Source organism: Oncorhynchus keta, chromosome 27 (genome assembly GCF_023373465.1).
Source record: "Oncorhynchus keta strain PuntledgeMale-10-30-2019 chromosome 27, Oket_V2, whole genome shotgun sequence".
Classification (NCBI taxonomy): Eukaryota; Metazoa; Chordata; class Actinopteri; order Salmoniformes; family Salmonidae; genus Oncorhynchus; species Oncorhynchus keta.
The window spans coordinates 26,214,379-26,229,473 of NC_068447.1; the positions used below are offsets into that span (position 1 = coordinate 26,214,379).

Here is a 15,095-nt window from a genome sequence, read left to right on the forward strand (position 1 = left end):
TATTAGTTTAGCAGGGCTTGCACACACAACATTCCACGGATCTAAATTCAAATTCATCTATTTTGGTATCCTCAGATGGCAATGGGTGTTGTTCATTGTCTCAATGTGAATTTCAGAGACCATTATCTCATATCCAACACTAACTGGCAGAAGGAGACTCTTGTGTGAGACTATTGGATTATTGAAACAATAGGGGACCTTGTTTGGGTTGGTGACTGGTCACAAGGGAACACAGCCATTCCAATGAAATAATAGATTCAGCAGTTTAGACTCAGACTCAGACTCAAGACTCTTAACTCCCTTTTACCCCATGTTGTAAATAAATATTTTGGTATTGTATGTATGTGTTTCTTCGGTTTCTCTGTAGTACAGGAAAGGTATAGCTGGCATGGATATGAAAGAGTAAAAAGTTTGGGCCATCTTGAAAAAAAAAAAAAGTCTGTCTTCAGATCTTGTCAAAAATGAAGCCAGATTCCACTGAATTGAAATTTCATTTACTTTATTGTTGCTTTTTAGATAAATAAAACATCTGAAAACATGTAAACTGGTAGGCATAGTATTTATAGAAAAACAAAAGTAAAATCACATACACATGGCTACATTAATTACATCAAGAACATTAGGCAAGACTATGCAACCACCATCAGAACATTATCCATAGTCCTTCCTTGCAGTATCTTATTTACATGTTCATGGTACTGTTGTGCTTGAGAATAACACTACACAGTTACACACTGTCACACAACTCCCCCTTTCCTATGATAAATACATCTAGCATGGCTAAATGAGGCATGAGTGATAAGAGATCGTTTCAGTAAGTGCTCCTAACTACCTCCAATGGTTCCTACCCAAATATATTGTAGTAACAGTGGTCCAATTGTTTAACTTTTGAGAGTCAGGCCATATTTCCATTGTCAAAAAAGTGGATCGACATCTCTCGTCATCTAGTTCTATCTCATCTACTCATTTGGCTGTAAAACTTTCACACTTCTTACGTAAGAAAATACAAATGTTGACGTCTCTGTTTTATTACTTAGAAAATGGTGAACAATCTTTTCAATTGAATAATTACTTTTTTTTCACTCTATAATACAAGATGAAAAATCAACTTCATTGAATTATGTCAAATTGGCCAATTGGACAGAAGCAGTAAATTACAAAAGGGGCCAATTTCGGGACTGCAATTCATTAACTTGAGAAAGTGTACTCTTGAAGTATTACACACACACACATACACTCAAAACACACACACACACTAAAAAAGGGCATGCACATAAACACAACCATACAAACAAACAGACCAAAATTGTAGCACAGACAAACATGCCAATATACTGCGAGGACATTTCCCACCATCCCACACCCAAAGCCAAAATCTCTTAGTCCTGCTTGCTATATCTAAATGTAGCCCAAGTAAAATTACATTCTTAGAAGACAATAGAATAACTATTTTAATTTGTACGTGGATTAACATTGCCACTTTCATGACATTGCAGTCATTATGATCCAGCAGGCTATACGTGGCTTGCACTACTCTTGCACCCGTGTGACTTCAGTGCTATTGAATTGTTACATATTGCCCATTATCAAGCTTTATACTCTGACATCTGTCCACTTTTGAATCAAATTGAAATGCTCCATTTTCTTACTTCCTTGTGTTCTGATTGGCTCAGCAGGTGACGTCCTCTGGGTTGCTCCTCCCTGCGTGATGAGGTAGAATATTGGCAGAGTATGGAGGTGGTGCATGAGTATTGTCATGGAGAGACTGGGGTGAATAATGTGAAATGGAAGGTTAGTGACAAAAAAAAGTGGGAGTATAACACAAGAAAAAGACAAGTTAAACCCAAACTCCCTGAAAGACAACCAGTGAGAAAGCAGAGATTGAACAGACAACATACAGTCAGGCATATAAAAGTGTATCCTTCTGCAGATCTGCTTCATATATTAAATGCACAACATATTATAAAGCCCCCTTTTGAATCCAAGTGCCACATTACCCACTGAGAGCGTTGTAAAGTACGAAAGCAAAAATACTTTAAAGTACTACTTAAGTAGTTTTCTGAGGTATCGGTACTTTAAGTTACTATTATAATATTTGACCATTTTTCTTTTACTTCACAACATTCCTAAAAAAATGAATGTACTTTTTACTCCATACATTTTCCCTGACACCCAAATGGGACAGGAAAATGGTCCAATTCACACACTTATCTAGAGAACAGCACTGGTTATCATAATGCCTCTTATCTGGACTCGCTAAACATAAATGCATCGTTTGTAAATCATGTCTGAGTGTAGGAGTGTGCCCGTGGCTATCCATAAATAAAAAAATACACGAAAACTGTGCCGTGTGGTTTGGAATTTTAATGACTTTCACTTTTGAAACTTAAGTATATTTTAGCAATTACATTTACTTTTGATACTTATGTATATTTAAAACCAAATACCTTTAAACTTTTACACAAGTATGACAATTTGGTACTTTTTCAACAACCGCCTACTGTGCAAACCACGAAATTTCAAAATCGATTATGGGGTAATATTTGGTTGAGATGTTGATTCATGAGATTACATACTATATTCATCTACTCAAATAGACAGACAGAAGTTTATTGAATTTCCCATGTGTCACTATGCTCGCAACCATCTAAAAGTCAAACCAAATTCCAATGGAAAAAACAATGTCTGAATGTTGTTTTAGTTGTCATCCAAATGTCTATCACTGCTCTTTCAACCATGTAAAAGCGAAATTCAAATGAGAATACAATGTCAGATATTTTGTTTATTTATACAACGGATTAATGTGTTATCACTTTGCTTAATCGAATAGCAGAACCAAATGACTTGGATTGTGGTTGAGATTACATTAAACGTACAATACCAGTCAAAAGTTTGGACACACTAACTTATTGAGGGTTTTTCTTAATTTTTACTATTTTCTACATTTTAGAATAATAGTGAAGACATCAAAACTATGAAATAACACATATGGAATCATGTAGTAACCAAAAAAGTGTTAAACAAATAAAAATATATTTATATTTGATATTCTTCAAAGTAGCCACCCTTTGCCTTGATGACAGCTTTGCACACTCTTGCCATTCTCTCAACCAGATTCATGAGATATTCACCTGGAATGCTTTTCAATTAACTTCTTTGGGACTGGGGGGGCAGTATTGAGTAACTTGGATGAATAAGGTGCCCAGAGTAAACTGCCTGCTCCTCAAGCCCAGTTGCTAATATATGCATATCATTAGTAGATTTGGATAGAAGACACTCTGAAGTTTCTAAAACTGTTTGAATGATGTCTGTGAGTATAGCAGAACTCATATGGCAGGCAAAAACCTGAGAAAAAAATCCAACCCGGAAGTGGGAAATCTGAGGTTTGTAGTTTTTCAAGTCATTGCCTATCAAAAATACAGTGTTTATGTGGTCCTATTGCACTACCTAAGGCTTCCACTAGATGTCACCAGTCTTTAGAACCTTGTTTGATGCTTCTACTGTGAAGGAGGGGGGAATGGGAGCTGAATGAGTCAGAGGTCTGCGAGAGTGGCATGAGCTGATCACGCGCGCTCACGGGAGAGGTAGCTGTGTTCCATCACATTTCTACAGACAAAGAAATTCTCAGGTTGGAACATTATTGAAGATTTATGTTGAAAACATCACAAAGACACTTCGTTTGACATGTTTCTACGAACTGTAATATGACTTTTCGTCTGGACTTGCCCACGCGTCGTGAGTTTGGATTGCGTACTAAGCGTGCAAACAAAAAGGAGGTATTTGGACATAAATTATAGACTTTATCAAACAAATCAAACATTTATTGTGGAACTGGGATTCCTGGGAGTGCATTCTGATGAAGATCATCAAAGGTAAGTGAATATTTATAATGCTATTTCTGACTTTGTTGACTCCACAACATGGCGGATATCTGTATGGCTTGTTTTGTTGTCTGAGCGCTGTTCTCAGATTATTGCATGGTGTGCTTTTTCGGTAAAGCTTTTTTAAATCTGACACAGCGGTTGCATTAAGGAGAAGTGGATCTAAAATTCCATGCACAACACTTGTATCTTTTAGCAATGTTTATTATGAGTATTTCTGTAAATTGATGTGGATCTTTGCAAAATCACCAGATGTTTTGGAACTACTGAACGTAACGCGCCAATGTAAACTGAGATTTTTGGATATAAATATGAACTTTTTCAAACAAATGTGTAACATGAAGTCCTATGAGTGTCATTTGATGAAGATCATCAAAGGTTAGTGATTCATTTTATCTCTATTTCTGCTTTTTGTGACTCCTCTCTTTGTCTGGAAAAATGGCTGTGTTTTTCTGTGACTAGGTACTGACCTAACATAATCGTTTGTTGTACTTTCGTCGTAAAGCCTTTTTGAAATCAGACACTGTGGCTGGATTTACAACAAGTTTATTTTTACAATGGTGTGAAATACTTGTATGTTTGAGGAATTTTAATTATGGGATTTCTGTTGTTTTGAATTTGGCGCCCTGCACTTTCACTGGCTGTTGTTGAGGTGGGACGCTACCGTCCCCAATATCCCAGAGGTTAACAGTTGTGCCTGGTTAAAAACGTATTTGTGGAATTTCTTTCCTTCTAAATGCTTTTGAGTTGTGTTGTGACATGGTAGGTGTGGTATACAGAAGATAGCCCTATTTGGTAAAAGACCAAGTCCATATTATGACAAGAAAAGCTCAAATAAGCAAATAGGAATGACAGTCCATCATTACTTTAAGACATGGTCAGTCAATCCGGAAAATGTCAAAAACTTTGAAAGTTTCTTCAAGTGCAGTCGCAAAAACCATCAAGTGCTATGATGAAACTGGCACTCATGAGGACCGCCACAGGAAAGGAAGACCCAGAGTTACCTCTGTTGCAGAGGATAATTTAATTAGTGTTAACTGCACCTCAGATTGCAGCCCAAATAAACACAGAGTTCAAGTAACAGACACATCTCAACATCAACTGTTCAGAGGAGACAACATGAATCAGGCCTTCATGGTTGAATTGCTGCAAAGAAACCACTACTAAAGGACACCAATAATAAGAAGATTATGGCTTGTGCTAAGAAACCCGAGCAATGGACATTAGACCGGTGGAAATCTGTCCTGTCGTCTGATGAGTCCAAATTTGAGATTTTTGGGTCCAACCACTGTGTCTTTGTGAGACGCAGAGTATGTGAACAGATGGTCTCTGCATGAGTGGTTCTCACTGTGAAGTATGGAGATGTGGTGGTGTGGGGGTGCTTTGCTGGTGACTGTCTGTGATTTATTTAGAATTCAAGGCACACTTAACCAGCATGGCTACCACAGCATTCTGCAGTGATACGCCATTCCAACAGGTTTGCGCTTAGTGGGATTATCATTTGTTTTTCAACAGGACAATGACCCAAAAACACACCTTCAGGCTGTGCAAGGACTATTTGACCAAGAAGGAGAGTGATGAGTGCTTCATCCGATGACTTGGTCTCCACAATCACCTGACCTCAACCCAATTGAGATGGTTTGGAATGAGTTGGACCGCAGAGTGAAGGAAAAGCAGCCAATGTGGGAACTCCTTCAAGACTGTTGGAAAAGCATTCCAGGTGACTACCTCATGAAGCTGGTTGTGAGAATGCCAAGCTATCATCAAGGCAAAGGGTGGCTACTTTGAAGAATCTCAAATATTAAATATATTTAGATTTGTTTAACACTTTTTTGGTTACTAAATGATTCCATATGTGTTATTTCATCGTTTTGATGTCTTCACTATTATTCTACAATGTGGAAAATAGTGAAAGTAAAGACAAATCCTTGAATGAGTAGTTGTCATGAGTAGTGTCCAAACTTTTGACTGATACTGTACATGGTGCAAGTGATCAATGAGCCCAAAGTTGAGCCCAGAATTTGAGAGAAATAAGCTTTTTGTACGTATGGAACATTTCTGGGATCTTTTATTTCTGCACATAAAACATGGGACCAACACTTTACATGTTAGTTTATATTTTTGTTCAGTGTAAATGCACTTCAAATAAAGTTAGATTTGATTGAGCCCTATTCTTTAACTTAGATTTTAGGTTGAGATTGAGATTTGAATCCAACACATCAATCAGTAATTTGTAGACAAAATAGGATTAAAGCCAGACTGAGTCAGTGGCACAGATGGAACTATCTAAGCAGAAGATGGAGAACATCTTCAAATGTTGATATTTGATTGCATTGTCAACCAAACACAATTCACATCACCAAATATCCTTCAATTTGAGATCAACCAGAGCTTGAAACTCTAGGCCTATTATATTATCTATTTTTAGTTGCATTCTGGGTTGAATTGAAACAATAGATGTTGATAACTGAAATGTTTTAAAGGCCTAAATAGCATCATTGATGAAATATGAGTGATGAATTATGGTCACATTTAATTTGCTCTGTTAAACCTACCCTTTGGAATGACTTTGATATGAACAGTGAATCTACTTCATTTTTAAGTGGGGATCTCTCAACGATCATTCTAACAATAGCACATTGGTAATATTGAGTGACAAATATCATACCTAAGCAGGGCTGGGCTTGGTTAAAAACCTGGATGGGATACCAAAAGGTAGCTGTAGATGGATCAATTCTCCTAGTAAGAGATGCTGCCCAGCCTGTAGTTTTCTTTTCTAATAGTGGAAATAACGCTGAAGATCTGATATTGTTTTAAAGGTACAAACTCAACATATTTTAAACAAGGTTTGTCTATGTTGAAATTTGGTTACCATGACAAATTACGTTGAAACAACATTGGTTCTACGATCATTGAATTGATTGTCTTTTATTCTGGTGTGTGTGAGGCAAAAGTAGATATATCCCCCCCACACACACATCCATGAAACTCATCAGGTACAGATGTAGGATCTTAATAATGCAGGCTATTTAAAACTTGTAGTAGATTTGAGGTTTTCAATTTACACTTTGAAATATCAGACTTGACTTTCCTCTACAAAAAGGTCCATTAATTATAATCGCAGGATTATTTTTCTGCTATAGCAAACTGCTCAAATTAAGATCCTACATCTGCACGTTAATTTAGAACACATTTTATTTTACACAAAAAACCTGGCTTCATGCACATGAAATCCTTCATTGAGATGTTTCGACATGAAGGAATATGGCTGCCTCTTTCTGAGAGCTGCACATGTTTAGTGAAAGTTACTGACGTGACATTTCACATCTTCCAGGCTCAGAACAGCTCCATGGTCGTTGTTGTTGCTGTGCTTGTGTTTCTTCTCTGAGCATCGACAGAGCTTGTACTTTATCACCTGTGATGAAACACAGATGCACACGACAAAGGTCAGTGAAGCTGTCGATTTGAGACAAAGGCTGGTAAGAGAAAAGGTGGACATTTCGGAGTGTGTCTGCCTCTTCGACAGTTATTTGTAAAACGCATAAATGTTTAATTCTGCTTTTCCAAGAGATTACAATAATGAGTGAGACAGAAAGCATAATGGAAAAGTGTGGTTGTTTTCTGTCACTGTAGAATACTAGAGAGAATGAAAAGATGACCTCATAGATGTAGTCAAACAGCTCCAGAATAGTAAGGAGACTGGCTCCAATGAAAAGACCCATCTGACCACCAATATCACCTGGGAAGAACGGACAAGGACAAGATTATCAAAGATAATAAACTTTCCCAAAAGATACACATTTCCAACAAAGTATCCTTAAAAAGAAAATTAATCGTTTTTTTTTTTTTAAATCAGTGAAATACCTAAAAGACCTGCTACTTCATAGGCTTTCTTCTGTTCGATCGTCTCATAGTTTAGAGCCTCAAAGAAGATGTCCAGAACCAGGATATTATCACTGTTACAGAAAAATACCATATTCAACATCTAAACAGCAAACAGTTTACGTAATCTTCTGATAGAGAACATCTTTACTTAGTTGCACTAAATATGTGTATTGGAAATGGAACTGGAGGGTGAAAGATTCAAGGGCCAAAGCCCCAATCAAATTTCTTTGCCATTACATTTCTTACTATGTACTCCATACTCGCTGTAAAGTTTTTATCTGGTGTTTGAAACATTAGACTCACGTTATGTACTGCTCTGACTTGTTGTATTTCTTGGCCAGATACTTGGCAGAGGCCTTGCTGGGGATCTTGACGAAGGACAGCTCCTTGCTGTATCTGGTCATGTTGCACGGCGTCTCACACACACAAAAATCATTGTCTTTCTCCACCAGGAAGTCTGGGAGCAAAGAGTAATACTGCAGCATTAACACTTCTTCTCTTTTTAGTCCATGTAAGTGATGTAGAAACGAAAATATAGTTGCTATGGTCTAAGAAACAGCAGTCTGGATCTATTGCTTACCAAGAGCTGGATCAGCACACTCTTTGTACAGCTCAGGGGTGCAGTATGGGGCATCTCCTGTATATAAAGAGTTGATAATCAATGAATCTAAGTTGAACTTGAAAACTTAAATAGCCCAGACTAGGTAAATGGCTGGGTGGTAGAGTTCACTTACCAGGCATGTGCACCATGCGGCAGTTACAGTTCTCCACCAGGTAGCGCGTCTCACAGTCGATACGGCAGGCCGTGATGCTGTACGTTTCAAAGAATTCTGAGTCCATCCATGTCACCTTACAGTCCCCCCAGGGTGGGGGCAAATATATCAGCTGGAATAGACACACATGACAACTGTTACACATACAGTATGAGATACAGTATAACTACAAATGAATAGGTGTACTACAGTTACACAGGTTGTGCTTACAGTAGCATTTGTACATGTATTACAATTTGTAAGTCGCTCTGGATAAGAGCGTCTGCTAAATGACTTAAATGTAAATGTAAATGTATTACTATTTTGTTTAAATAAAGTTTAAATAACGTTGTGCAAATAAATATAATGTCCCGACCCGTTGTTCCTGGCAGGAGACAAAGGTCTGGAACCCAGGTGCCACTCCGAAGCCCAGCTGGTCGATGAAGGGTGGCTCCTCCTGATTGTGGATCTGAACTTTGATCCCGGCTTCAAATGAGGTCTCATCTGTGGAGAGGGGAACAGTGGCAGGGATCACTGCACCATCCATGCATATGGCTTATTTAACTAATGAACCCACTGGCTCCAGCAGACAGATAGAGAGGTCTGTTGGATTGAGCAACACACATGTGAGCTGTATTTAGTATTTTAGTATTTTATTAGGATCCATATTAGATGTTGCGAAGGCAGCCACTACTCTTCCTGGGGTCCAAATAGGAACAAAACAACACATCACAACAAAACAATAGTCTACATCAGGGATCATCAACTAGATTTAACCGTGGGCCAATTGATTCTGGAGCGGATGGTCGGGGGCCTGGAACATAATTGCAAATAATTTATAGACTGCAAATTGATCACAAGAAGCCCAAACAGATATAATGCTTGACTAAAACATAATCCTTTCAAACCTTGCTTACATTTGTATATGATCACGTGTCTCACTATTATGCATGGGAATAATTGGGGACAGATTTCTTAAATTAAAATCCATTGGAGCTGATTTCCTGGGTTTTTTGAAGTCTTTTATGTTCAACACTGAAATTTCCACACAATAAAAAAATATATATTTTTATTTTGCTCAGATAACTTGGGGGGCCAAATAAAACCACTCCGTGTCAAATAAAAATCCAGTTGGGGAACCCTGGTCTAAATCATTACAAATTTACGTTAACATTTTTTTTTTTAACAATACTACAATATTCCAATGAGTGGGTGTGTGTAGTATGAGTACCAGAGTGTGCGTGAATGTGCATGCGTGAGTGTGTGTCTCTTCACAGTCGTGAGGTGTTGTTTTATCTGTGTTTTAAATCTGATTTTACTGCTAGCTTGGGTTACCTGATGTGGAAAAGAGTTCCATGTAGTCTTTTCTCTATGTAGTACTGTGCGTCACAGGCCATAGGGACTGTGAAGAGACCCCTGGCGGCATGTCTTGTGGGATATGTAATGGGTTTCTGAGCTGTGAGTTAGGTGTTTGAACAGACATTTCAGTGCTTTCAACACGTCAATACCTCTCACAAAGACAAGTAGTGATGAAGTCAATCTCTCTACATTGAGCCAGGAGATATTGATGCGCATGTTCTTGATATTAGCCCTCCATGTACATTTAAGGGCCAGTCTTTCTGTGTCAACTGTAATTTTCCTAAGTCCTTCTTTGCAGCACTTGACCATATAACTTGGCAGTAATCTAGGTGTGATTAAAACTAGGGCCTGTAGGACTTGTTTGTTTGACTGTGATGTCAAGAAAGCAGAGCAGCGCTTTATCATGGACAGACCTCTCCCCATCTTAGCAACCGTTGGATCAATATGTTTTGACCATGTCAGTGTACAATCCAGGGTTACACCAAGCAGTTTAGTCTCCACAACTTGCTAATTTTCCACATTATTCATTACAAGATTTAGATTAGGTTCAGGGTTTAGTGATTGATTTGTCTCAAATACAATGTTTTAAGGTTTTAAAATATTTTGGACTAGCTTATTGCTAGCCACCCATTCTAAAACTGAATGCAGATCTTTGTTAAGGTTTGCAGTGATCTCACTTGCTGTGGTAGCTGACGTGTATAATGTTGAGTCATCAGTGTACATAGACACACAGGCTTTACTTAATGCTAGTGGTAGGTCATTAAAATAGAAATGGCCAAGTAAAAATAGAAATGGCCAAGGCAGCTGCATTGAGGTATACCACACTCTACCTGGTTTACGTTAGAGAGGCTTTGATTAAAGAAAACCCTCTGTGTTGTGTTTGATAGGTAGCTCTCAATCCACGATATTGCAGAGGATGTAAAGCCATAACACATACGTTTTTTCAGCAGCAGATTATGACCGCTGTGTAATGACACACACACACACACACACACACACACACACACACACACACACACACACACTTTTGTCCTCACCTGTCTCTCCCCACACAGGGAGGTACTCATCTTGCTGAATGTCCAGCATGAGCTCCAGACCATTCCCCATCCCTCCCTTGGTAGTTATGAGAGGGGTGCGGCCCTCGCCTCCTGCGTTGAACGTGTAACACTTCCCATAGCGAGTGAACACCTGAGGAGAAAGAAGAGAAATATGAAAGGGATAAGATAGCAAGATGAGATGTCCTGGAACCGTCCCTCACAATAGCAGAGCCATATTCATCCAGATGTATGGCTCTGCTCAATAGTTTCTATAAATCCAGTTTTGTTCCTTACTGTAACTTGCCACTGGGGGTCAGTGTTAGTCTACATTAGACACCACAGTACCAGGGGTGATGAGGGTATTCCCCCGGGTTTGGGGTTACCTAATCATCTGATCTATGGATTTCACATAACTGGGCAGGGGTGCATCCATGGGTGGGCCTGGGAAGACATAGACCCACCAACTGGGGAGCAAGGCCCAGCCAATCAAAATTAGTTTTCCCAGACAAAACGGCTTTATTACAGACAGAAATACTCCTCAGCACCCCACTCCCCCACCCACCCCTCAGTGGACCCCGCAGGTGAAGAAGCCGGATGTGGAGGTCCTGGGCTAGCATGGTTACATGTGGTCTGTGGTTTTGAGGCCGGTTGGACGCACTGCCAAGTTCTCTAAAACAACTTTGGAGGCAGCTTATGGTAGAGAAATGAACACCAAATTCTCTGGCAACAGTACTGGCGAACATTCCTGCATTCAGCATGCCAAATCCACGCTCCCTCAAAATTTTAGACATCTGTCACATTGTGTTGTTGACAATTGCACATTTTAAAGTGGCCTTTTATTGCCCCCAGCACAAGGTCCATCTGTGTAATGATCATGCTGTTTAATCAGCTTCTTCATATACCACACCTGTCAGGTGGATGGATTATCTTGGCAAAGGAGAAATGCTCACTAACAGGGATGTAAACACATTTTGAGAGAAATACGTTTGGTGCATAATGGGACATTTCTGTGATTTTCTATTTCAGCTCATGAAACACGGGACCAACACTTTACATGTTGCGTTTAAATTTTTGTTCAGTGTACAAACAACAGCATGGAACTATGCTCATGTCTACTGTAAGTCATAAGTAATTTGCATTTATGACACTGTCTGTATTAACTATAAAGTAACTTGTGCTGTGCTGAAGCTGGGAGCGGGCCATTGCTCAGCGTATGCAGCAACATGACACATCTGTGAATAGAGAGAGGGCTGACAAACACAATGATTGTTGACTGAGTTTGGACAGTGCTGTTAGACAGCTCAGCCTTGACATCTATCATCACACACACACACGTTTGTTCTACTATCCTTGTGGGGACCAAACAATTGATTCCCATTCAAAATTCTATTTTCTCTAACCCCTAATTGTGAACCTAAACCGAACTCCTTACCCTAAACCTAATTGTAACTCTAATCCTCCCCACTTGTCCGATCTTTCCTTGTTTTACTATCCTTGTGAGGAATTCTGGTCCACATGATAGTAAAACCAAACACACACACACACACACACACACACACACACGCTGATAAATACAGGATCAATGTTCAGCTTTCTCTGTCGTGAGGGACTGCTACACAGCTATAGGCTTGTAGAGTGACTGGAAATCACTGTGGGGTAAATTCATTACTGATGTTTTCAGACACACTGAATGGAGTATGTGATTATTCTGGAGGATGTTTTTGTCATCATTGCCTAGTAGACAAGAAAATAGGTTTCTAATCTCAACCAATGTTAGAGTAAAAAGACTGTCCTACCTCACACTCTACTTTCATATGTTCTATGCCTTCTGTAACATGCTTCTACTCTGCTTCAACCCTGCATCAACTCTGCTTCTACCCATCCACCCATCTCTTACTCACACATTTCCCTACATCCTTTACACTCTCTCTATACATCATCAACACTACCCCACTCCTTCCTCCTTCATGCTACCCCCCTCCCTTCATCCACTCCGCTGAACTTTGACTGGCATTGTTATAGACTTGTGTCTACTCTGCAGAGTCTAATGGCATATGGGGAAGTTACTTAACCATATGTTAGTTCTATGTTAGCCTTTACATCTAACCTCAATGAGTGCATGTTCTTTCTGAACACATGAATGACTGTGTAAGGTCAGAGTGCCAGATGCTCTTTATGAATAAATGAGTCAATGAATGAGTGTGTGATGTCAGCTAGTGCCTGTTCCTTAAGAATACATTTATGAATGAACATGTATTTTCTGAAGTTTGGAATTTGATTTTTATGTATTACAATGTAATGCATGTTCCCGAAGGAATGATTGAATTTGTGTGTGGCGTGCAGTTTGGTCTTTGTGCACGTTGCTATCTAAGCCACATTACAGTTGGCCTACATGATCTGACAGTGACTCATAATACACGGCTGACTCTATAAGATGACAGGCTACACTGACAGTTGAACACCAAAAGAGGAAAAGTGAAGGAAAGTTCCAGTTCCTTTGTGAATATGTAAATGTTTTAGGCCAATAGTTTTTCTCTAGTGTTGTTGGGTCCATCTATCCTTTTACATTCTGCTGCCTTTGTTGGCAATTTATTAAAATGACTACTTTACAGATAAATCAATCCTCTTTACCCGCCCTAAAGATCTTAACGAGTTTGCAGTCTATAATCTTTGGAGTGCCCTGCAGTCAATCAGTGTCTATCATTCAAAGTGCGTTTCCCGCCATAGAAAAGCACTTAGCACTCTCCTGTAGTTAATGATATACATCAATGTGCATTTCCTTCGTTACAGGCGATGCAGACTGTAGAACAAGTCCTAAATCACTAATCCACATACTCTCCTGGCTGTGGGAGGAGACCTGATACACCCCAGCTGTTAAAGGATGCCTCTGCAGGGGGAAATGAATCCATTAGCACTCTATTGTTTTATGAGGGAACGTTTCAGAGACTTAGAACAGTCTCTGTAAAGTGCAAACACTTGCTCAGCTATTATGCTGCTCTATTAAACAGCCGAAGCGCCGGCAAAGAGATTGCGATTTAAATGGTAGTAGCAGCCATGTGTCAGGCAGCAGTGACCGGTCGGCGGTCGGCAAGCATAATCTTTTTTCCAGAGAGTGCTAATGTTGTCATTTGCTTGTTGATGCAGCAGGCGTTCTAAGTAATCTGGAAAATCTGGAACAACTCCCAAGACAGCCAATTTTATAGATAAACGGACTTTGTTGAACTTTAGTTAAAATGTAATGAAAACTTAAAAACACAGGCAACAGGCAGGAGAGTTAACAGATTTATGCATTGTTAATTGTGCTCATTAAAGGAGTATGCCAATTCAAATGCATTAATGCCGTAGTTCAGATCGGTCTTGCCAACCTGAGACCTGTCTCTCCTGTTCTGGGTTCCATCTGTCTTTCCTGCCCAAACTGAAGGGCAAACCAAGAACAGTAAAACAGGGAGGCTCTCGACTGTTGAGTGCTGACTGACTTCTGTGAGGGAAAGAGATTGCAGCTCAAAGGCTCTTGTTGATGCAAATGTCAGAATACAGGCAGTACACTGTCCTGTTATCGACTGTGTGTGTTTGGACAACAGCTGCTGACTCACCGAACTAATGACAAGCTTTGGGTAATACGGAAGGTCTTCCCATGCAGGACATCAAATACCAAGGCTAGGGGATATAATGAGTGTGTGTATGTGTCTCAAGTGTGTGTGTGTTAATGATGGCTGAAAAGCATAGAGGCTCAATAGTTACTTGTCAAATGTTGTCACAAAAACAACAACTGTCGGGAACAAGTGAACTGAAGTGAACCACAGGCCTCCACAGGGAAGATTGCAATATAAAAGCCTGCCACACAGTAAGTGTTCCCCTTCATTTGTGTTCCGGCAGTAAAAAGAGAGATCCATAAACTGTCACCAGCAAGTCACACATCATCTTGATTCTACAAAAAAATATGTGGACATGGTGTAGAGCTAAAATGTGGACATGGCGAATAGCTAAACTGTTTTCCTCCAAATGAATACCTTTTTACAGTACAGCCTGCTTTTTAAAGTGGTGTATAAAGATGTCAACAACCTACTGTGTTTTTCATGTTGTCATGTTCTGACCATAGGTCTTGTGTGTTTTCCTTGGTTTAGTGTTGGTCAGGACGTGAGCATTCTATGTTGTGTGTCTAGTTTGTCTGTTTCTGTGTT

The 15,095-nt window shown here is 39.4% G+C and overlaps 1 protein-coding gene across 3 annotated transcripts in view; it reads right to left on the reverse strand.

Moving 5' to 3' along the window:
* Nucleotides 1-488: 488 nt before the first annotated feature.
* The window catches only part of LOC118359673 (acid-sensing ion channel 1-like), an 87,175-nt gene continuing 72,568 nt past the window's right edge, over nt 489-15,095 (reverse strand). For all 3 annotated transcript variants that reach the window (XM_052482045.1, XM_052482044.1, XM_035738277.2), the window contains exons 3-11: nt 10,915-11,065; nt 8,895-9,022; nt 8,501-8,651; nt 8,347-8,403; nt 8,070-8,223; nt 7,746-7,837; nt 7,541-7,620; nt 7,195-7,296; nt 489-1,765 (exon numbers count right to left, since the gene is read on the reverse strand). In XM_052482045.1, coding sequence (XP_052338005.1) covers nt 1,670-1,765; nt 7,195-7,296; nt 7,541-7,620; nt 7,746-7,837; nt 8,070-8,223; nt 8,347-8,403; nt 8,501-8,651; nt 8,895-9,022; nt 10,915-11,065 — 1,011 coding nt within the window. In that variant the 3' untranslated portion in view covers nt 489-1,669. The remainder of the gene's footprint in view (nt 1,766-7,194; nt 7,297-7,540; nt 7,621-7,745; nt 7,838-8,069; nt 8,224-8,346; nt 8,404-8,500; nt 8,652-8,894; nt 9,023-10,914; nt 11,066-15,095) is intronic.